The 23,225-nt window shown below is 48.0% G+C and overlaps 1 protein-coding gene across 3 annotated transcripts in view; it reads right to left on the minus strand.

Annotated features, from left to right (window-relative positions):
* The window catches only part of SOBP (sine oculis binding protein homolog), a 204,583-nt gene that overhangs the window by 137,743 nt on the left and 43,615 nt on the right, over window positions 1–23,225 (minus strand). For all 3 annotated transcript variants that reach the window (XM_075554702.1, XM_075554700.1, XM_075554701.1), the window contains exon 4: window positions 4,571–4,722. In XM_075554702.1, coding sequence (XP_075410817.1) covers window positions 4,571–4,722 — 152 coding nt within the window. The remainder of the gene's footprint in view (window positions 1–4,570; window positions 4,723–23,225) is intronic.

Here is a 23,225-nt window from a genome sequence, read left to right on the forward strand (position 1 = left end):
ATCAGACTCACACACCGATGCCAGTGCCCTCTCGGGGCTCTGAATTGTGGACCGAGGATACCGTCAAGCAGATGCCAAAGCTTTGGCCTGAGCCGCAGGTAGTCAGGGGGCATTAATTGCAAATAATTTCTTAATGTCCTTCTGCAAACCTTCATGAATGATAGCCATTTTGCAAATTAAAACTTGCAGGTGTTTAAAAAGGAAAACGAAAAAAGTGGGTAGGTTAATCACTGGATTAGCAGGGCAATTGTAACACATTTTTTCTGCACCGCTAGGTTCTATAATTAAGTCAGAAACCAAGACACTCTTCCCAGGATAGCTTCAAGTTGAATTTAAAAAAAGACCAATAGCCTATGTCTACATAAAATGTCATTCCAAATAAGGCGATCGAACCTGCCAATTGGCAAGAGGGTCTTCCGGAAGCAATCTCTTCTAGGAAAACCTCTCTGCATGTAAGGTAGCCAGAGATATCGTTGGAAAGTACATGTTTACGCAGCGCTATACTTTTCTCAAAAGATATTTATGTCGGGGGTACAATAGTGTGAGGACAGCTTAATGACAGTGTTTGCGGTCTAGACGACCTTTGATGTTTAACGGGCCCTTAGCTCTTTGTGCATCTTGGATTCTTCCAACTGTGGTCTGCTGAAGTACAGCAGTAGCTGGGTAAGTGAGAAGTACTTCTAGCAATTTCTGTTGGAAATGATGGAGAGAAAAACTAGAACAAGGAGGCAAAAAGGTGTGCCCTCGGGAATCTGTGTCCGAGAGTAGGCCAGCTTCACTGGCACTGATTCCAGAAGAACGCTGTCATCTGGAGAGCTGAACAAGCAAAGACAACACCCACCCTGCATTCACTGCCTGACTTGTTGGCCATGTGTCCTGGGCTTGGGGGTTCCTGCTGGAGGTGGGGGTATGAGTTGAGAAATGGAGTATTTTCCATGACAAAAGGAAAAAGGTCATTTAGGGGGGAAACCCTTTTATAACAGGCCTTTACAAATGACCACGACATGTGGTCTTCCTTGTTTCTCCCCTGTTCAGAGAGAGAACATTGACAGCGACCCCTCCTTCGGAAAGAGGCTTTTGAAGCAGACTGTGCAAAGCAGAGCTCATCCGAGCAGGTCAGACCAAGCATTTGAGCAACCCTTGCATCTCTATGACTCTCAACTCCTAGCCAACCTCTACTCTTAAGAAATCCTCTCAGATCTCTCAAGGGGCTGGGGACAGAGTGTTAGTCTGGTAGCCTCCGGAAAGGTCTCTAGGACATTAAGTAATGAGATTGACACGCCATGGGCCATCCAATGTCCACCAGCTAAAAACATCTGATTCGGTTTTATCGTCCAGTGTTTAAAAACTTTTGAGTCTTTAAGGAATACAGATGCTACATCATTTGAATTAACACGATTCGCTTTCCAGAGCCAGCACCCCAAAATGTGGAAGCTGGTAGCTAGATTCCTTCCCTGGAAACAGGTGTCATGCGTGGCCCCTCCAGAGAAAGTACTCAGCAGAGGCCCTCAGAAGAAAGCCTATCAACTTGGAACAAACCAGACAACTCTTCACAGAAAAAGGTCAATTCCACTTGGAAATGGAACCTCCATGCTGTAAATGGTTAACTTGGCTTCAGTCCATCCCAGCTCACTCCATGGTGCCAGGGCTTCTGGGGGACTTCGGTGGCATCTTTAACCTAACTCATTCAGCAGACACAGAGAACCAACGAGGAACGACGGTTCAGTAAGCAAATGAAATTTAAAGAGCCAATTTGCAGTGGGCCTGCATTTGGAGAACTGGGCTATTTTTGTCCTTGTTTTTAGCAGCAAATCAATTCCTGCCTAGCTTCCCGAGCATTTGTAGGGAAGAGGGTAGCAGGGGAGCTACAGGCACAGCTGTCCAATTTACATTCGCAGATGCAGGTGTTGCCCAGGCACAAAACCGAGGTCAACCAAGTGCTGCTCCTAATTAGCTACCTTTTCTACTCAGATCGTTCTTTGTAAAGTCATGCATGCAATTTGGGTTCCAACTCAGAGACCATTCTTTTTTAGTTCCCAGCATGCTATCCAGAAAGAAACGGGGTTGTCATTATAAAGCATGAACCACAGCATAGTTAATTTTACATGTTTTTTTAATCTACATATACCTAAGGCAAAATTCTATTCTGCACATACATTATTCTCTTCATTTTCCAGTTATGTCTCCATATTTAAAGGTGTAGGTTTTTGTCACAAAAAGATTTTTTTTTTCAGGTAGGAATGGGAAAAAATTTGCCCTTTGTCTAACATTAAGAAATTCTTAATAATCTTAATAATGAGGGCTAACACCAGCAAGATGTGGTTCTATTGATAAGACGTTGCTATTGTTTTCAGTGGGGAGCACCAGGGGGCTTAGAAGGAGTTCTTAGAGATGGCAGGATGGAGACTAGTATCTAATGTCATCCATTAGGAAACCCAAGCCCTCAAAGAAATGACCGCAAAATCCTATCAGTTAACAGAACTGCAGCAGGCGAACATGTTTATTGTAATGCAATATAATATTGGTGCAAAGATAACCCTTTCAGAATGAGAAGAAGGGGGAAAAATGAGCCCAGCAGGTGATGAGACCAGTGAATGTCTCTACTTGGACATGGAGAGCCTGGGCAGCACTCGGGGATATGTGAATAAGCATGACATGGCAGCAGAGACATGCATGGCATGTACACTGATGGCCTGCGGGGGGTCAGTGGCAACGGCACTGGCTACCCATCAAGCCACTGTGACTGCAGGTTGAGCAAGCTGACCAAAGGCTACCCCAATTAGCTTCTGATGAGGAATTGAACCCTACTGATCCTCCACCCCCCACCCCTGCTGAGAGACTGCCTACTGTACATATTCCAAACCCTACGTCTGTGACCCACTTTTCACAAATGAAGGCTGAGAAGTTAAAGGCGGTTCAACTTTACACCGAGCTAATAAATGCCAATCATGTGATCCTAAAATGCTGAGGGCCTCTAAGGTTTCCTCAAGTGAAATTGCTGTGCAAGGTGTGTTGTGTAGCACCGGAATCGTAACAAACTCATCGCGGCTAGGTGTGACTCACTCCCAGCAGCCTGTCAGGACTCAAACCCATAAGCCTGCGACATGGAAGAAAGACAAAGCCCCAGTTCTCGAGCCATCTTCTGGAACGAGATGCAAGCATTCTGCTGTGGTGAATGGGACTTTGAGGAAATCCCAGAGCTGAGGATTCAGTGTGGGAGATGGGGTCTGGGGATCATCATATTCCTCCCACATCAACACTAAGTGTAGCTCCTCACGTATGCTGCTCCACCCTCCTCCCCAGCCTGCCCAGCTCCTCCCAAGGGAAAGTGAACTCCACCGACTGGGGACTGGGGTCTAAAAGGATCCCAAACCGTTTCCTCACCTGCCCCTCTGTGTTGGTGATGCTCACGAGCCTCAACCTTCAAGACTGCAACTAAAATTCCACCCCGGTGAAATTCTGCAGCCTACTTCTTTTGGCATGCGGTTGTTTTCGTTTTTGGGCAGGCGGTGATGGCTGCCCCAGAGCCCCGTGGCAGGCCGCAGCCCACGAAGAGCAGGGCAGGCCGGCTGGCACCTATCAGAGTTGGTGTGCTTGTGCTTTTTTTAATCGTAATTATTTGCTTAAGAAAGGGCAGATTTGGGTCTTGTATGATGGGAATGGAAATGCTTACCAGAACGTGGATGATTTTACTAATGCAGCAAGCGTTACAGATCAATGGTCAATTATCAAGGCCTGGCAACTGATTTCGGGATTGGTAACAGAATGTTACAGCTTCTCTAAGGACTACAATGGCAGTGGTGGTTGGTGTGTGTGTGTCAGTGTGTGTGTCGCGACTATAAAAAACACCGTGCATTCCACTTCCCATATATGGTGGTTAATTATCTCCTAAATGGCCGTTTTTCGACCCTGAAATGTCTTTTAACAATAAAGCTACCCTCTAACTGCGGCGGTCCCTGTGTTCATCGACCAAGCCTCCTCCCAACGCGTGGCTCATCTTGGTGCAGGAATCAATCCACTGTTCCACTGTCACACCTGTTCTCAAAACCCATCGTTTTTTAACATGATTATAAGGTAACTCTTGACTAGAATTGATGGGTCAGCTTTTGGGGGGGGGAAGCAAGAGCAATATTTCCATTGGGAGTAAGTATTCAACTGGGTGAACTACGGCTTTGTGGCCGTGCTCCTGAGCTAGTTCCTGGTCCTTTATAGGAAATCTCTACCACTTAGCTGGAATGTCCTCCAGTCTGTGCACTTGGCTGCTGGAGACACTGTGGCTCAGGGTGCCAGCTGTGGTCACCGTGTCCTCACCCGATTCATCCAGCCTCTCAGAATTCAAACACCAAGCCAAGAGAAACGGAAGGACAGGTACACAGGAGAAGGGGGAAGGGGACTGGGGTGGGGGGCGTATCCCAAAAGGTTGTGTGTGGCAGAAGGAGAGAGTAGACAAGAGCGAAGGCGTCAGAGGGTAAGGCTCAAAGGGGCGCCGTGGTCTCGGCTCGGAGCGGGCAGCCACGGGCGCGCTGGGTCTGGCGAGGCCTGCGGAAGCTGGCTCGTCCCGTGCTCTTACCTTGTTCCTCTTGAAGTAGGCGCGTCGGCAGGCCGCAAAGCACTTCTCACTGCAGAAGCTTTTCACCTCGCTGCCCATGCTCAGGGAATAGCGCTTGATTCCCACTTTCTGGCACCAGGCACACATTATTTGTACATTTGACACATCATCTTCTATAACAAAAGTATAAGAAAAATGTTCATATCAGAAGCAAACATCCCTTCAAACTTAAGACACACCCTCAACCTGACAGAAGCTACTCGGGTCTCATTTTACATGTTTCTGTCTTTCACTGCTTTCGAACCTGGGAGGGAGGACAGCCAGCTCTTAAGGGGATGGGGGGGGGGGCTCAGCTCTTGGTTTTCTCCCTTTCTTTCTTTCTTTCTTTCTTTCTTTCTTTCTTTCTTTCTTTCTTTCACTTTCTTCCTTCCTCTCTCTCTGCTCCTAAATTTCTAAAAGGCATCATTTACTTAAAACCCAGAGCATGGCTGAGGGAGGTCCCAGGGCTTCTTAACCTGGTGAAACTACACCGTCTGCCTGGAGAAACCAGCCCCGTGTGAGATGACTCCTGTCTGTTGTGGTCCTGCAGAAAGCGGACAGAGTCTGTGTTGCGGGAGGGAGGGACGACACTGGGAGGGATGACACTGGGAGGGACCCCGCCCCTGTGGGACCCCACCCCTGTGGTGATTCATGCCATGTGAAACCTGACAGCCAGGAGCTGGGCTCAACCAGGACACGTTGCTTCCTTTTGCAACAAAACAATCCCAGATGATGTGTTTGGTCTGGGAGGGAGAGCAGTGAGTGGGCAGAGTGTGGTGGCAGAGAGGGACGGCGGGCTGCCGGAGCAGTCTCCTAGGCGCTGGTCCTCTCGGGGAAGCTGGGCCTGACTTCCGCTCTCCTCCATGGGAAGGGCTCACGTTTCCAGGATGAAGGGAGGGAAACGAGGATGCCGGCCAGGAGGCCCCAGGTCCCTCGGCTGCCCACATCCTTCTCAACCACACGGGAGATCTCCCTAGCTCCGCTGCGAGTCATGAGGATGCTCAGACAAGATCTAGGTCGGATACAAACATTTTTAATATTTAAAATTCTCCCTCCCTTTTCCTTCGGTATGAGGAGAAAACAGACTCAAGGAGTTCGTGGTAGCACTGACACAAGATGGCTTTTAAACGTTCGTGGAAAAGGGGGAAATTGCAAGATAATGGCGTTCTTCCAAAAACTTTTAAACCAAAGATTTTGTTTAGAGGACATGAAACAATTGCAACGGAGATAAGCAAATGGCAGAACGATGGGAAACACAGATCTCCCTGAAGAGCTTGGGATGGGAGGGAGGCTTTACGTGAAAGCCTAAGAAATACTTCCTTGCTGTCTCCCAGGGGCTTTTATTACAGCTTGAAGTTTGTCTGTCCTTCCAATGGACAGGGTGTGGGTATGACTGACTGCCACGACTAGTCTCCTCTCTGGTTCCTTTACAGATTGTTTTTTCTTTTGTACTAACCCAGGCTCATGCTCCAGACCTGAAAGGCAATCACAAAATCCCACAAACAAGCTCTGGTGCAGTGTAGTCTGATTTCAGAATAAAATCCCCCAAAGACTAATTGCTAAGCAAGGCCTGGTCCGTGAGTTGTTGACATGTTCATGGTTCATAGAGTCTGTCATGGAATCACCCCATTTCCAGGGGAGAGATTTGGTTGGAGGCAGTGCGGTCACCAGCCTGCAAAATTAGACGCAAACTAATTTGTAGTGCAGTGACAGAGTCCTATCCCCCTGAGTGCCATCCTCCGAACTGCGCAGGGCTTTATTTACCTTAATGGAATAAATATTGTCACTTTAATGATCTACATTTTATTTCACAAATTACATAGTGATTTATTGTTAATTATCAACTGAGACCGTGTGAAAATGACCTTTCATTTTAATCAAACATCTTTTGAACACATAACTTTCTTTCGGTGGCGTCAGAGCACATTCATTCGGATTTCGTGTAATTACGCATTTTGTAATTTGCTCTATTTAAAGAAACCCTCTATTTCGTATGATTCCTAGCATGGCACCTGTCTGCACATAGACATTTTACAGGGCAGGAGAAATTAGCAAAGCTCTATAATTTGCTTTGGAGGGGGAGAAGTTTTTAAAATCTGATTAGAAACAGCCTATCTTTAAAAATACCCACCAGTAGGTACCGCACTAACTGCGACTCCTCACTGTTTCTATTTTCCTTCATGGATAAGCTGCCGGGACCCCTTAAGTTCCCGACAAAAGAGGTAACACAGCAGACGCTCACAGCTGAACCACGGGCAATGAAGCCGACGCTGGTGCCATCGGTAAATGAAGGCCATTTTGAAGGGGGCATCACATGGCCTCACCGCTCAGCGGGGAGGCCTCCCTTCTCCAGAAGCCACCTGAGAGCGTGCATCGGGTCCCCTCATTGTTTCTTTATTAAATATTCTGGTTAGAACGTAGAGTTTTTACATTGTAGGTCTTCATCGCGGACTCAAACTGAACTGAGAGCAGCGCTGGGACCTGGCTGGGTGCTTTTCCTCTCTGGACCACAGGGATGATGCCGGGGGGCAAAACCGCGGCTTGAAGGACGCTTGATCCCAACGGCACCATAGAGAGCCATTGGACAATTTTATAGGTGAAGCAAGAGTACTTTCTTAGACAGACCTAACCAATAAACAAAAAAGTAGTTTGTTTGTTTGTTTTTTAAATCATTTGTGTAAGTCATTCTTGCGACTAAGTCCTAATCTGGGAAGATGAGGCAAAAGCAATTGTGCACGTTTGCGTCTGGCAGTTAGAAAATGCTGAGCAGGGCGGTTGGCTTCTGTCTTGTTAAATGAGGCAGCATTCCCGTCCATTATCATCATCATCACATTCCATTTCATACAAGCAAATACCTTGGAAAACTCCCACTAGCTCTCCCCATTTTCTGACATCAAACTGTTCCCAATGGCTGCTGGTCCCAAGAAGAGTGGGAAAGGTGTGCTATCCCCAAAGCTCAGGTGGACATTCCCAGTCATCTTGGTCTCCTCTTCTCTTCAAAGTCATTTCTAGTCGCCTGATGTTTAAGAAGCCAGGGAAGAACTGGATCATGTTGGTAATGCGCTTGCTACACTACTTTCAGCAGCTAACACACAGCTGAAAAGTCTCTTGCCAGCATCAAGCAGTGTCCCCATCCTAACAAGAAGACCACACCCCCAGGAGAGTGTACCTTTCCCAGATCCATAAAGCCAGTGGGATGGATCACTTTGATGATCGCATCTTAACTCTACCTGAAACCTGAGAGTGGCAGTGATGACTGATTTGGGCCAAATCAAAGACCCCAAGCATGTTTCCCTTTCCAATTGTATCTGCTTAGCATTGGTTTGGCTTGCTGTTCTTTATTGTGTGTGTGTTTTTTTTTTAAGTTAATTCTTCAAACTAGAAAAAAAAGCAAACCTGGAACTCCCAGCTTATGTTTACACCAGCAGTGCCGTGAAAGACTAGAGGCTACCTCCAAGACGCTTCACGTAGCATCTTTCTCCTTATAGCCATCAGCCTGTGTGTTTTTCATAATGAACAATGCAACAACAAACGCAAAATGTTTAAAGCATTAAACCGCATTCCCAAAGAGAACGGTTTGTATAACATGATAAAATTTTCATATGATAATATCACATAAATATGCATCAGTCAAAATATGCATGTTTCAGTTAATCATGAAAAGTTTGTACCACCTCTTTAGAATTTAATTAAGCAGAGTGTTTGAGGGCATTTTCTTTCCAGTCTAATGTTCAAAGAGCTAGAGAAACATTTTTTCTACTTGAAATCCCACAAGGGGAAGTTCAGATTAATTACTGTGAGATGAAGTCAAAATTGTGTTCGTTTCTTACAGTGCACAGAAGTTTGAGATCAAGCACTTCTGGATGCCTCCCTGAAGCTGCTGGAGAAGTTGCCTTATCTGGTGACTTGTAAAGGGAAGGATGGCTATTGGTCAGTAATCGTCTAGGGGTGTTTGGATTAACTGTGAACATACACCTCTCACCCCATTCCCCACCCCCAGTCTACTACTCGCTCCCTGCTACAGAGTCCATGCTGACTCAGAGTGGCCTTGTAGGCCAGGGAGAACTGCCCCTGTGGGTTTCTGAGACGGTAACAGTTGACAAGAGGAGAAAGCCCTGTCTTTCTCCCGCAGAGCCTCTGGGGGGTTTCAAACTGCTGGCCTTAAAGATCTCAGCCCAGGGTGTAGCCTACACCACCAGGAGGGTCTTAATGGACTCCAAATGATTCAACTACAGATTTACCATGCTTTGTAACTCCCATAGGATTGTACTACTGATGGGAAATTCTGAAAGTATGAGTACTGACTGTTGATGCCAAACTCTTCCAATAGTTCACAGAAGGCCCACATGCAGACACTCCTTTTCACAACTAAATTGTACTTGAGGCAATTAGCCAGGGAGTTGGAGGGGACTCCTGCATGCCACACCCCCAAACTGCAGGTCTGGCCTGAGAACCACCCTTTCAAACTACCTGTGGGATCACTTAAGAAAGGAATGAAGGCACAGCCTGTAAGGCGGTCAGAGAGCTAGGTTAGAGTTTGCTCCTCGACAGCCCTCTGCGAACTATTCCATTGGAAAGACTTTGAGACAGTCCAATTTAAAAGCCTATAGACTCTTCCAAAGGCCTCTGTCCAAACGCTTATGTTCTAGAAGTAAGCACACCAGGAGACTCAGAGAAAGCCGGGGCCACTGAGCCAAGAGGACAGTGAGCATAGCTAGCCATTCTCCAATAGTAGGTGGCAGGCACCATGCAAAGTGCTTTAAATCTATCATTCTGTCTCCATCTCAAGCCTCGCCATGCAGATGGAGAACCCGGGTTTGAAGGCTAAGTAACTCGGTTCAAATCACACACTGACCATATACCAAAGCCCAAGTGAAAGCCAGAGCCCAAGATCGGGGGCTCTGCATCCTGCTTGGTAAAGGGGCAATGACAGAGAGGAAGGCCCTCAAGAAGAGACGGAAGGACACAGTGGCTGCAGCAATGGGCTCGAGCGCAGGGACCGTCGTGAGGCTGGCGCAGGGCTGGGCAGCGTTTCATTCTGCTGAGCAGAGGGTCGATATGGGTAGGAGCCACTCTATGGCACCTAACAACACCCCCTCCACCTTACGGACCTCAGCCTTGACAACTTGAGCGTGAGCACACACCATCCACATAGACTTCTCTCCACAGCAAGCCCTAAAAACTGTCACAGAGCCTGCCATTCAGGGGGCATGCGACTCTGTGGCACACTAGACAAGAACGTGGAATCCAACTGGCGCTGAGGAGATAGTGGAAGAGTTACTCAAGATTTGTGGATCGATTTTTAAGAAGAAAAAAAAGGTACAGGCCCGAAGCATAAACCTTTCCTTTTCATCGATTATGGTACAAGGATTTCATGTATACATCCCACCTGAATGTGCACCAGCAGGTACACATTAAGCATGAAGACAGAACAGTAATAGTTGGAGGACAGGAAACAGTGAGTCTCCCCAGAAGGAAGCAATACTTTGCCCACCCTTCTCACTGCAAGGAGGCTAGATCACAGCTGAACGTCATTAAATAGCCTTCATGTGAATGGATGGGGGGGGGGGTATCTAAATCTATAGTTAGAGGTGTGCTGTTAAGACTGGAATAAACCCAACTGCTCAGTAATAGATTAAATTCTCCCATTCACTCAAAAAACTCACTGTCACCGAGTTGATTCCGACGCACTGGGACCCTAGAAGGACAGGGTGGAATGGCCCCTGTGGGTTTCCAACACTCGAACGCTTTACAGGCATAGAAAACCTTGTCTTCTCCTGCAGTGTGGCTGGTGGCCTCAAACTGCAGACCTTGCAGCGTCCACTACATCCCCAGGACTCCGTAATTCTCCCCTTAAAAGGTCATGTCTTTGTTTCTTAAGCCCAACACAAATCCAAAACCCTGACGGCAAGGAGGTGCAATACATATGCATCTTTGTCAATGATTTGTGCATGAGCATGAGCGGCTCCTTCTGAAGAGCTTCTCACGGGGAGTGTGGAGCTGGGCTGAGGACGATGCGAACAGGATGGGGTCCCAGAGGGGAACGCATGGGGCAGAGTTGGGACAGTCTTCCAACTGTCTTCCAAGTGGCCACAAAAAATCTTCAATGAGTCTTTTGCTGATGAGTGTTGCTGTCGGGTGCTGTGAGTAAACTTTAACGCAGAGAGGCCAGCATAGCGAGCTGTATGCCATAAATACTGCCCGGTGGGATCGCGGTCGAGCCTTGCAGCTGTTGCTGCTTGAACCCACTGGGACAAGCTCTTTCACGAGGGCTTCCTGCTTTTCACAGACTGTGTTGTACCAAGCACCATGTCCTTCTCCGGGGACAAGTCCCCCGACAGCGTGTCTGGAGTACCCGAGATAAAGCCTCACATCCTCGCTGCTACAACACATCTGGCTGTACGTCTACCAACACTTAATAACCGTCACCAAAACCACATTTAAAGGCATCTGCCCTTCTCCAGCCTTGCCTGTTCGTCGCACAGGTTTGCACACGCAAGAGGTGATTAAAAAGCGCTCAGCTTGGGCCGGAGGTGCCTTAGTCTCAAGGTGACATATTTTCAATCACTTTGAGGAGGCCTTTTGCAGCAGATTCGTCCAATACATCATTTGCTACCTTGACTGCTGCTTCCATAGGCTTTGCTTGTGGATGGAAGCAAAGTGAAATCCTGACGACTTCCATCTTTTCTCCGTTTATCATGAAGTTGCTTATTGGTCTAGTGTCAACACGTTCGCTTTCTTCAGGTTCTGGTGCAACCCACAAGGAAGGCTTCGGTCCTTCCTCTTCATCAGAAAGAGACGCGAGTCTTCTCTTCTTCACTTTGAACACACACGGCTTTGCCGCCTGCGTGTGGTTGGCGAGTCTTCCTCGAGTGCCCACGCCACATTATTTCAGGGACTCCCGCTTCCCGGGCCATTTGCGGAGCACACAGATTGAGTCAGTCTGTCCTGTCTCCAGCCAAATGACTGCCTTTGACCTGTGTGCAGGCTCCGCGTGAGCACAAACGAGTGCCCTGAAGTTCCCATTCTTGGCAGAGTTGTCCCTTATATGTTATGAGGCCCGCATCTGAACGCCTGTGCAAATCAATATACAGGCAGACCTCGTTCTGGGACACTCCGCTTCCAGCCAAACGCTAGGTGACCCCGATGAGGAAAACACCCATTCCCTGTCTTCTTCTGAATCCAGCTTGGATTGTTAGCAGTTCCTGTTGATGTTTTGCTTAAACCATTCTTAAATTATCTTCAGCCAAATTTCACTTGCATGAGAAAACAATGACACTCAATAATGTCTACATTCTGTCGGGTCATCCTTCTGAAGCATAAGCATGCATATGGCGCTCCTCGCGTCAGGTGGCCATGTAGCAGAGACGAGGGAGCACCTCCCGGACTGCATCCCAAGTGGAATTCTGTCCACTTCAGCAGCCTTGTATTTGCCAATACCTCCGTGCAGCTTGGACTTCTTTCAATACCATTGGTTCCTCCTCAGACGGCTGACCACTGGCCAGTTCTTTTTGGTACAGTGACTGTACTTCTTCCATCCAGAGAGGCTTCCTGCATCGGTCAGCGCTTTGCCCATTATCACTCTTTCAGCCTGAGAAATGCTCGGTGTGCTCTTCTCTTTGCATTTTCTACTTGCAGGTCTTTGCACGTTTCATTATAATACTCTGTCTTCCAGAGTCATCCTTTGAACACTTCTGCTGTTCAGTTCTTTTCTGTTTCTTCTGTTCACTTTAGCTACTCTGCCTCCAAAGCAACTCTTTGTACATCCATTGTACTCTTTTCTCTCTTTCTGGTCTTTCTAGGGAACTTTCGCTCTCCGGGTGTATGATGTCATCCCACAACTCGACCGCTCTTCAGTCACTAGTGCTGAATGCGTCAAATCTATTCCTGAAATGTCCTCCAAATTCAGAGGGATAGACTCAAGGTCATACTTTGGCTCTTTTGGACTTGTTTTCATTTTCTTCAGCTTCAAGTTGAACTTGATTATGGGTAATTGATGGTCCATTCAATAGTCGGCCTTTGGCCTTGCTCTGGTGGATGCTGAGCCTCTCCACCATCTCTTTCCACAGATGTATTTGATTTGGTTTATGTACACCCCACCCAAGGAGGTCCATCTGCATAGCTACTCTTTTTGTTGTTGAAAAGGATGTTTGCAATGAAGAAGTCATTGATCTTGCATACTTCAATTGTAAGAGCTCTGGCTTCGTTTCTATCCCCAAAGCCGTATTTTCCAGCAACTGATCTATGTCAATCTTATCCGTGTGTTATCTATGATTCTGTCTAGCCCAGGACATACAATGATAGCAACCAAATGAAGGCAGAATGGAGGGAGGTGGGTACAGTCCTGAGGAGCACTGTGGCACAAGGGCTAAGCAATTGTTTCCAGAGTATCTTTTATACAGAAGCAGCAAGCACAGTTGAAGAGGTGGAGAGGAATGCAATAGAGCGAGAGATTTCTGGCAAAGAAATCAACAGGCAGATCTACTTAGCATGCCAGTCTCAGGGGAGTGTTTGGTTTGTTGGTTTGTTTTTCAAGCAAATGAAGTAATGAATATACACTGATTTGTAAACCTAAGTCACAGCTCTTAGAATGACAGTGAGGTGAAATCCATGGAGATGCCGCCAGGGCGTGGGCTAAAGAGCTAATACTACCCCTTCGGTTGTGTGCCCGGGGAATGCCACTCACAGGGATATTCATGCTTGTTCTAACTGTAGCTGTGGTGAGGCTCCAATGAGAGGACGTATGCACACTATATATGCAAATGCTCCTTCCTTAGAGTTACTGGCAACTAGAGCCCCAAGAGAAGGCTAGGGATCAGCTGTGTGCAAGCGAGAGTGGAAGAGACTGGGAGAGACCAGGCACCAGTCTCTGCAATCACGTGTCCCTCCCGGGGGTGACAGCTGTAGAACCACTCGCTTCGGATACAAAGAACCACCCAGTAACCGGTTAAATTCCACAAAGAACCACCCAGTAATTGGCTAAATTTCACTAACTCTGATTATTTAAGAGTAAATCCATTAGAGGAAATAAAAGCCTCACTTATAGTTACTCGGGTTTAAGAATTACTTAATTTGAATTAATAGCTGACAAGGTGTTGCCAAATATATCACCATACTGCCTGATATTCAGTAATTAATAGATGGGAATTCTTGGTAATTATTTCATCAAGCATCTGCACATGGGTAGATCTTTCTCTTCTTTTCTTGTTTGGTACCTGAGAAGTCTGCTCTTTGAAAAGGTATCATAGTAAAAACTGAAACTGTCAGCCAGCTTGGAGTGGGACTATCAGAAATTCTCACCCAGTAGAGGCTAAACTAATATAATTTCATTGTGCTAATTCATTAAGTGGATAGATGCAATTAAATGATGTAAGCTCCATACAACTGTCTGAGTCTTGGTAGTATCTAAAATTACCCCTGCTATTCTTTTGAAAATAGAATCACATAAGGAGATTTCAGGAATTTAAATAGTCCACCCCCTCTACACATAACAGTAGTTAACACAGTAATGAAATACAAATCTCTATACATAAATTAAAATTTGGTTCCAATAAAGTCAAGAAAGAGTGCTTATTGTACAAAATGATTTATCACATAAAACTCCAAGTAATGAATTTTAAGATAAATTTTTAAGAAATGAAATCATTTTTTTAATTTTAAATTTCCCAGTGGAACCTGTACTGTGAGTGTGTGTGTGTGTGAGTGTGTGTGTGTGTGTGTGTGTGAGTGTGTGTGTGTGTGTGTGTGTGTGACGCCTATACACGAGAGCTCAGGATGTCCGTGGGTAAGGGATTAAAGAATAAGGAGAGCTTTGCAAAACGTTTTTGAAACCACTTCATCATACACATATCGTTTTTTCTGGCAGCATCGGAACCTCCGCCAGAGCAGAGCTGCCCCTGTGGGTTTCTGGGCTCTAATCTTTATGAACCCTGGTAGGACTGTGGCATAAGCGCTGGGCTGCTAACCTCAGAGTCAGTGGTTCAAACCCACCAGGCACTAAATGGGAGAAAGACAAGGCTTCCTGCCACCATAGAGACTGACAGCCTCAAAACCCTTATGTAGGGTTGGTCTGCATTAGAATGGGCTCCATGGCTGGGGGGGGGGGGTGTTCTAGGAAGCAGATCACCAGGCCTTTCTCCCATGCAACCACTGAGTTGCATCCTTTCAGTTAGCAGCCAAGTGCTTAAGTACTGTGCCCCCAGGGACATAGAGAGATGTTGTCATGTATATTGGTGTGCAAAGGATGAGATTCCAGAAAGAAGTAAGCCATGGCATGCGAGTCCCAGGACTAGGGGTCAAGAATGCTGAGTTGAATGAGATCGGCCCTACTCCCAATCGGAACAGTGTGTGGATCCTGCTATGCCGGGAAGGCAGAAGGCAGTAGGAGAGCTTCAGGGAACCGTCCAGGCCCAGAGGGCATAGCACTGAGCTGGGTCGTGAAAGATTTGGATGGAGAGAGGGTTCCAGAGCAAAGAAAGGGCAGAAGGAATGACAGGAGTCAGGGAGCAGCAGGAAGGCTGAGGGGGTCGAGTGGTCCTTAAGTGCAGCCAGGTCTGTGCGCAGGGAAAGCAGGGCATTAGAGTGGGAAGGGATGGGGGTCTCAACAAGGAGCTTCCTGGGGTGTCATTTTGCTAAGAAAAGGGTTGTTTTACTCTGGACGTTTAAGAATATCAATATTTCTTCGTAGGACTGCGCTGAGATAAATCACTCCAGAAGTATGGATGAGAACTCAGGGAAAAATGGAGTCCAGATGCCCCCAGAGAGAGCCATGACCCTATCTTCACGTTTGCGTGTTTGGAGGCTAGCGCATGACTGTGCTCCCCCACGGTGCATGCATGAGCGGGAAGGTGCGTGAATGAATGCAAGCAGTCAAAGGAAAGGTGATGAAGGGGCGGCGGACGTAAAAGGAGGAGCGCAAATAAATTTAAGAGGGAGATTAAATCAAGCACATTAACCAGAATGTGTCTGAATGGGGGGGAGGGCGGAGCGGAGACCCAAAGCCCATTTGTAGGCCACTGGACATCCCCTTACAGAAGGGTCTCGGGGCGGATACGAGACGGCCAGGGTGCGATGTAGCAACGATGAAACATACACCTTTCCTCTAGTTCCTAAATGCTTCCTTCCCCCACTATCATGATCCCAATTCTCCACTGGTGCTGATAGGAACTGGAAACACAGGGAATCCAGGGCAGATGATACCTTCAGGACCAGGGGTGTGAGTGACGATACCAGGAGGGTGGAGGGAGGATGGGTTGGAAAGGGGGAACTGATTACAAGGATCTACAAATAATCTCCTCCCTGGGGGATGGACAACAGAAAAGTGGGTGAAGGGAGATGTTGGACAGGGCAAGATATGACAAAATAATAATTTGTCAATTATCAAGGGTTCATGAAGGAGGGGGGAGTGGGGAGGGAGGGGAAAAAATGAGGAGCTGGTGCCAGGGGCTTTGGTGGAGAGCAAATGTTTTGAAAATGATGAGGGCAATGAATGCACAAATGTGCTTTACACAACTGATATATGTATGGATTGTGATAAGAGTTGTATGAGCCCCTAATAAAATGATTAAAATTAAAAAAAAGAAAACCAGAATGCGACCAGAAATCAGTGTGAAAACCCAGTCTGGAGTTAAATTCTAAGATAATTTACTTCTATTGTCTGTTTCTTACTTATTTTGCCAGGATTCAAAGAAAGAAAGAAAAAAAGGTGGAGGGAAGTTGACACGATGGCTGAAGACAAAGCAGGTGCATAAGCAAATGTGGTGAAGAAAGCAGATGTGCCCACCTGTCAAAAAATATAGTGTCTGGGGTCTTAAAGGCTTGAAGATAAACAAGCAGCCATCTAGCAGAGAAGCAACAAGCCCACATGGAAGAAGCACACCAGCCTGTGTGATCACAAGATGCTGATAGGATCAGGTAAGAGGCATGGAAGAACAAAGACAAAACAAAAAACATATTGTTGGAACAGAGACCTAAAACCCATCTGTAGACAATAGGACATCCTCCCAAAGGAGGGTCACAAGGAAGGGATAAGTCACCAGGGTGCAGTATAGCATCAATGAAACACACAAGATTCCTCTGGTTCCTTGAGGCTTCCTCACCCCCCACAATCATGTCCCCAGTCCTGCCTTCTACTTCAGGCTAGACCAGAGCATGAACACTGGGACAGATAAGAGCTCATGACACACAGAATCCAGAGCAGATAAACCTCTCAAGAACAGAAATGGGAGTAGCAATACCAGGAGAGTAGGGGAAAGGTAGGGAGAACAAGGGGAGGAAGAGGGAACCAATCACAATGAGCGATGCATAGCCCCCCCGCCCCACCTAGAGGGGTGGGGGCAAACAACAGAAACGTGGGTAGAGGGAGACAGTGGATGGTGTAAGACATGAAAATAATTTCTAATTTATCAAAGAGTCACGAGTATCGGAGGAGGGATGGAGGAGGGAAAAGAGGAGCTGATACCAAGGGCTAAAATAGAAAGTAAATGTTTAGGAAATGATGATGGAAACATATGTACAACTATGCTTGATACAGTTGATGTATGGATTGTTATAAGGGCTGTAAGACAGCTTTTAAAAAAGAAAAGAAAGGGGGGGGAGGAAGAGACCACTTAATTCATACAATTCTCCTTTGAAAACCAAACTAAACTTGGATTTTTAACATGGCATTATGAGGCTAAGTCAAAGAGTATTGCTACAAAATCACAGAACCCTTTATTGAACAAAAATACCAAAATGTGAAGTGATTGTTCTCAACATATCCTCTACCTAGGTCTGGTCACTTCTGAAGGCCAGGCGGCATCTCCCTAACCAGTCCTGAAGAATTCTCCACTCTTGGATTTATACGACATCAAATGGAAGCTACATCTTCATTTCAGGACTCACCTGATGTTCCTCTTCAACATTCTTGAGTCTCAGGAACAAAAAGGAGTCTGCAGGGGTGAGATCAGTGCTGGAAGGTGGATGGGGTGAGGCTTCCCAATGAGATTCTCCCAGAACAGCTCTTGCAACCCTCAAAGAACGAGCGGTGCATTATCATGATGGGAGAGATTTCCTCAGTGTAATATTTCTAGCCTTTCTCTCGCCAATGCAGTTTTCCATGTTTTAAGAACTTCGAACTCATGAGCCCCTGGGATCTTCCCGGGTCCTTGGAGAAAATCTATCGAGATCACCCATTTGGGAATCCAGTACACAGGTGGCGTCACCTTCGAAGCTTTCTCGGCCTTGAATGTAACCAGCCCAACGGTCTTGACGGGGCCCTTTTTTGAAGGCGCCCTACAGAGACTGAGGCACATGCGTGATGGAGAGAACTTGTCTGCAGCCATCGCTGGTGGCAGAGACGTGTCTGTTTGGAAGAAACCCTTGTGCACAGGTCTGTGCTGGAGCCTTCGTAGCAATGCTTCCTGACTTCCTCTCGTCCCTGGCATGATCTGAATATCCTCCTTTAATCCCACTAATTGGTCAATGGAGGGGCTTCCCTGGCATGATCTGAAAATCCTCCTTTAATCCCACGCATCGGTCAATGGAGGGGCTTCTTTGGAGTGTCCTAGCCAGCCCACCTCCACTTTGCAGTATTCGTCTGCCTCTCCTGCTTCCTCAGGCTGAGAGACTGGAATAAGAAAGGAAAGCGGAAGGGGGAAGCTGAGAGGAAGAAAAGACCAGTGACCCTTCAGCGAGCTTCCCAAGGCGTCTTCCACAGAACAGCGTGACAGCGGGTTGTGAAACAATGGCGCCATACTCTCGTGTCTGGGAAACACGGAGTTCAACAAAGTCAGCCTTCGGAAGGCAGGTAGAGTTTTCTGTTTTCCACAAACTGGACCACAGAGATGGCTTTTCCCAGAGACTGCGCAAGCCTGCACTTGGTGGGAGCCTCGCCGGCCGAGCTGCTCCACTGCCCTATATCAGCACTGAGGCATGAGCGCTTCCAGGTGGGTCACTAATTGTCTGGAAGGCTTCTCCTCTCTTGCCCAGAATGGGAGCGCCCATTGCCAGGAGCCTCTTTTGCCTGCACTGGGTAAAAAAGCAAGGCCTGCAGCCACGAGGCGAGGGCCCAACACCTACCAGCCTCAGTACACACCACCAGACTAACCAAGGACCGCGGTGTCTGGGACGCCTTTCTAACATCGATGGGCAGCAGCCCTTTGCCTATAAAAGCCCAGAGAAAAAAGGCAGAGCTCAGCCCCGGCGCACAGGGAGGGGAAAGCTGCCCTTCCAGACTGAACAACTCGCTTTCAAGGCTGCTGCCATGGCTGGGTAGCTCTGGTGAAGCCCTGCCCTTGCCCCTGAGTCCTCTCAGGTGCCCCGTGGGAACCCTCCCTCCAGTGTGGCTCTGGTCCACTCACCAAGCCCCTGCTGGAATCCACCGGTGCCGGTGCCGGTGCCGAGCGACAAGGGAGCCGGGCCAAAGAGGTGGCATTCGTCAATCCATCTATTGGAAAAGCCATTCTGAGTCCCTCCCGGCCCACCCCATCTCTAAAGAAAGACAAGTGGCAGCTGACTGCGGCTCCCGAGTCCAGCAGATTGGTACAGAGGCTCAGAGACACCGGAGTAATCCCATCCCCCTGCCTCACCTAACACACGCCTTTTGTCTGCTGCCATATTGGGGGGAAAGAGAAGAAAATCAGTTGCCATCACATCAACTCTGCCTCGTGGGCACTCCCAGGTGGCAGAGGAGAACAACGCTCCTTAAAGTTTTCAAGGGCTGGATTTGGGGGAGTAGGTCACCGGGCCCTTTTATGGAGGCACCTCTGGGGGAACACAAACCTCTAAGCCTTTGGGTGAATCGCCTGCACTTCCCAGGGATTGCAATGGGTTCATTAAGCAAACAAACAAGCATTTTAATATTGGCCTGGAGTTGATCTGGATTTATAGTGACGCTATGAAACAGGGTTAAAACCACCAGCTGCTGCATGGGAGAAAGAAGGGTCTCTATCCCAGAAAGAGTTAGTCTCCACACACACAGGGCAGTTCTACCCTGTCCTGCAGGGTCGCCAAGGGTCAGACTTGACGATGGCAGTGCGTTTGGGGGAGGGCTTTCAAATGACTTCACCTTCCGCCCAGGGACAGCTACTGGGTTTGATCTGCCGACACCTGGTTAGAGTTGAGTGCTTAACCACTGTGCCACCCGGGCTCACGGTGCTTGACAAAACTCCCCAGGGGGGAGATCTTCACCTGAGACAATGGATTCATGCATCCGCTCAACTCTGTGCTGGACCCTCTCCTGGAAGTTCAATGGTGAATAAAACCGACGTGCATCTGGTCCTCCCGGAGCTTTCTGCTGGGCATCTCCGGCATAGTGTTAACAGGTAGCAGGAAAGGACCCACGAAGTGCAGGGCTGCTCCCAGGACTCCACCACCACCAGGAGGCCAGAGGCGCTTGGGGGCTCAGGGACCCCAGATGGGACCCAGAGCAGCCCGCCTCAGACATTCCGGGGCATCCGGAAGGGCAGTCTGCCATGCTGGGGGTCTCGCCTTCAGGGAGGGGAGCTGACAGGCTGTCAATCAGGGATCAAAGGGACACCTGGGAGGGGCAGAGCATTCTAGGCCTTGTCTCTTTTCCTTTCCTCCATGCCCTGAACTGAAGCCACACCCAGAAGGGTCCGTGCAGCTGGTGGACATGTGAAAGAGCCAGCGTGTCCCTGTCGGAACACGGTCGGAACTACTCACTTCCCTCCTCACACTGACCACCTTGAAACATTTCCTGACGTCTCTCCAGGGAGAGCCATGGATGGCTAGGGACTCTCAGAAGGGGCGCCCGGGCCCATGCCCACCCCCAGAATGTGAGGAGACATGACCTGAGAAGACAGCCAGCTGTAGGAAAGGTGGAGGGGCCGTGCCAATGGGAAGCCCTCCAGAATCCACTCTTCTCTCCACCTCTCTTAGGCTACATCATCTACGCATGCCCACACAGCGGACGATGCTCAAAATCCAAACAGGAGCTCCCCTCAGGGGGGTTCCACTGCCTCCTCCGCACCTGAATCCCTCAGCTCCACAGCTGCGCACACATCCCTCTCCGTGACCCACTTCTCCCACACGACCATCCACCAGCGATGATGTGCTGACAGAAACTGGGCATCTTTGGTGCCTCTTTCCACATTCTGATCAACCAACAGATCCTCAGCCTCTTAAACACCTTTATAATCGGGCGCTTCATTGAATGCATGCTCATTGCGTGTCTGCTTATGAACCAGGCACTGCTGTACGTGCCCTGGAGGTTACAGCTCTCTAACGTCACCCAGCCACCAATAGCTCTCTCCCACACCACAGAGCGTCTCCTAGCTCACTCCCGCCCAATTCGTTCCTTCTCTCCACTCTGCAGATGGGAAATTCTCCTGGAAAACAAAATCTCTCCTGGTCAAAATCCTCCAGTGGGCTTCTCAAACAGTTAAACAGAGAACCACCACTGTGGTCTAACAATCCCACCTCTAGGTACCTGTCTAGAACACTTTGAAACAGGGACGCGAGCAGACACTTGTACACAACTATTCTGTGCAAAGTCACGCACACTAGCCAAGAGATGAAAACAACCCGTGTCCATCAACAAATGACTGGCTACACAAAATGTGGTCTCTACATACTCGTACAATGGAATATTATTCAGCCATAAAGAGAAATAAAAGTCTGCCAATCATGATGCTCACCCTCCCAACACAACCACTGAAGCCAAAGCGAGTGAACAAGCAAATGTGGTGAAGAAAACTGATGGTGCCCAGCTAGCAAAAGATATAGCATCTGGGGTCTTAAAGGCTTGAAGATAAACAAGCGGCCATCTAGCTCAGAAGAAACAAAGCCCACATGGAAGAACACACCGGCCTGTGTGATCACATGGTTCCGAAGGGATCAGTTATCAGGCATCAAAGAACAAAAAAAAATCATATCATTGGGTGCACACCTCCATGATACGATCGCCGAGGACAAACAGGTGCATAAGCAAATCGAAGAAAGCTGATGGTGCCCGGCTATCAAAAGAGATAGTGTCTGGGGTCTTAAAGGCTTGAAGGTGAACAAGCAGCCATCTAGCTCAGAAGCAACAAAGCTCACATGGAAGAAGCACACCAGCCTGTGCGATCATGAGGTGTCAAAAGGATCAGGTATAAGGCATCATCAGAACAAAAAAAAAAATCTTACCATAGTGAATCAAGGGGGAAGTGCAGAGTGGAGACCCAAAGCCCATTTGTCGGCCACTGGAGATCCCCTTGCAGAGGGGTCTAGGGGAGGAGATGAGCCAGTCAGAGTGCAATGTAGCACCCATGAAGAATACAGCTTTCCTCCAGTTCCTAAATGCTCCCCACCCCCGCCGCAACTATCATGATCCAAATTCGACCTTGCAAGTCTGGGTAGAGCAGAGGATGTACACTGGTGCAGATAGGAGCTGGAGGCACAGGGAATCCAGGGTGGATGATACCTTCAGGACCAGGGGTGTGAGGGGCGATACTGGGAGGGTAGAGGGAGGGTGGGTTGGAAAGAGGGAACTGATTACAAGGATCTACATGTGACCTTCTCCCTGGGGGACGGACAACAGAAAAGTGGGTGAAGGAAGACGTTGGACAGGACAAGATATGACAAAATAATAATTTATAAATTATCAAGGGCTCATGAGGGAGGGGGGAGCAGGGAGGGAGGGGAAAAAAGAGGACCTGATGCAAAGGGCTTAAGTGGAGAGCAAATGCTTTGAAAATTAGGAGGGCAAAGAATGTACAGATGTGCTTTACACAATGGATGTATGTATATGTATGGATTGTGATAAGAGTTGTATGAGTCCCTAATAAAATGTTTAAAAATATAAGAAGTCTGCCAATGAAGTTCATCAACAATCACCTGCTTTACAGGAATGGAATTATGGTGCATGTCCTGACAGAGTTGAACGTTGAAAGCATCATGCTAAGTGAAAACATTCAGGCACAAGAGGACAAGTATTGTGTGATTCCACTTATGGGAAATTACAAGAAAATTCACAGAGACAGAAAGCAGACTAGACATTACCAAGCTAGGGAGAGGGAAGAACTGGGAGATAAGCTGAACACAGGTACAGTGTTTCTGCCTGGAGTAGTGAAAATGTTTGGAGGTGAGTAGTGGTGATAGTTGTACAACATTAGGAATATGATGAAATGGCAAATGTTGTGTTTTATATATATTTTACCACAATAAAATTAACCCAAAACAAACCACAACACAGCAGCTCCCGTGGTGTCCCCCAGCTCTGGAGCACCGGCTGGAGGTCTTGGGCAAAACCTCCCCATCCCAGCTTGTCTGCTCCTGGGGCTCCAGCATCTTTCCCTTCCCTGGTACTCTCCCTCCACACAGCTGCTTCCCCATCCAGTCTGGGCTGCTTCCCCAACACCCTCCCTCAAATTCCTCCCCCCAAATTCTTGACTGCTTCATCCCCTCATTTCCTTTCTATCTTTAACCTCATTCTCAGGAGGCCTTCCCTAACCTCAAACTTGGTCAGACCCCACAGCACCGGGGACTTAACAGTCCTTGGACTGTCTGATCCTCCAGGAGACAGTGAGTCAGGTGAGACGGGAGCCTGTCTGCCTCGCTCCCCACAAGGAAGCGACAAGCGTGACCAACTTCACTTCACCTCTTCTCTCAGAACCATACTTTCTGTATGCCTTCCGATGATGCCAAACAGATGAGGCGA

Source organism: Tenrec ecaudatus, chromosome 7 (genome assembly GCF_050624435.1).
Source record: "Tenrec ecaudatus isolate mTenEca1 chromosome 7, mTenEca1.hap1, whole genome shotgun sequence".
In the NCBI taxonomy this organism is placed as follows: domain Eukaryota; kingdom Metazoa; phylum Chordata; class Mammalia; order Afrosoricida; family Tenrecidae; genus Tenrec; species Tenrec ecaudatus.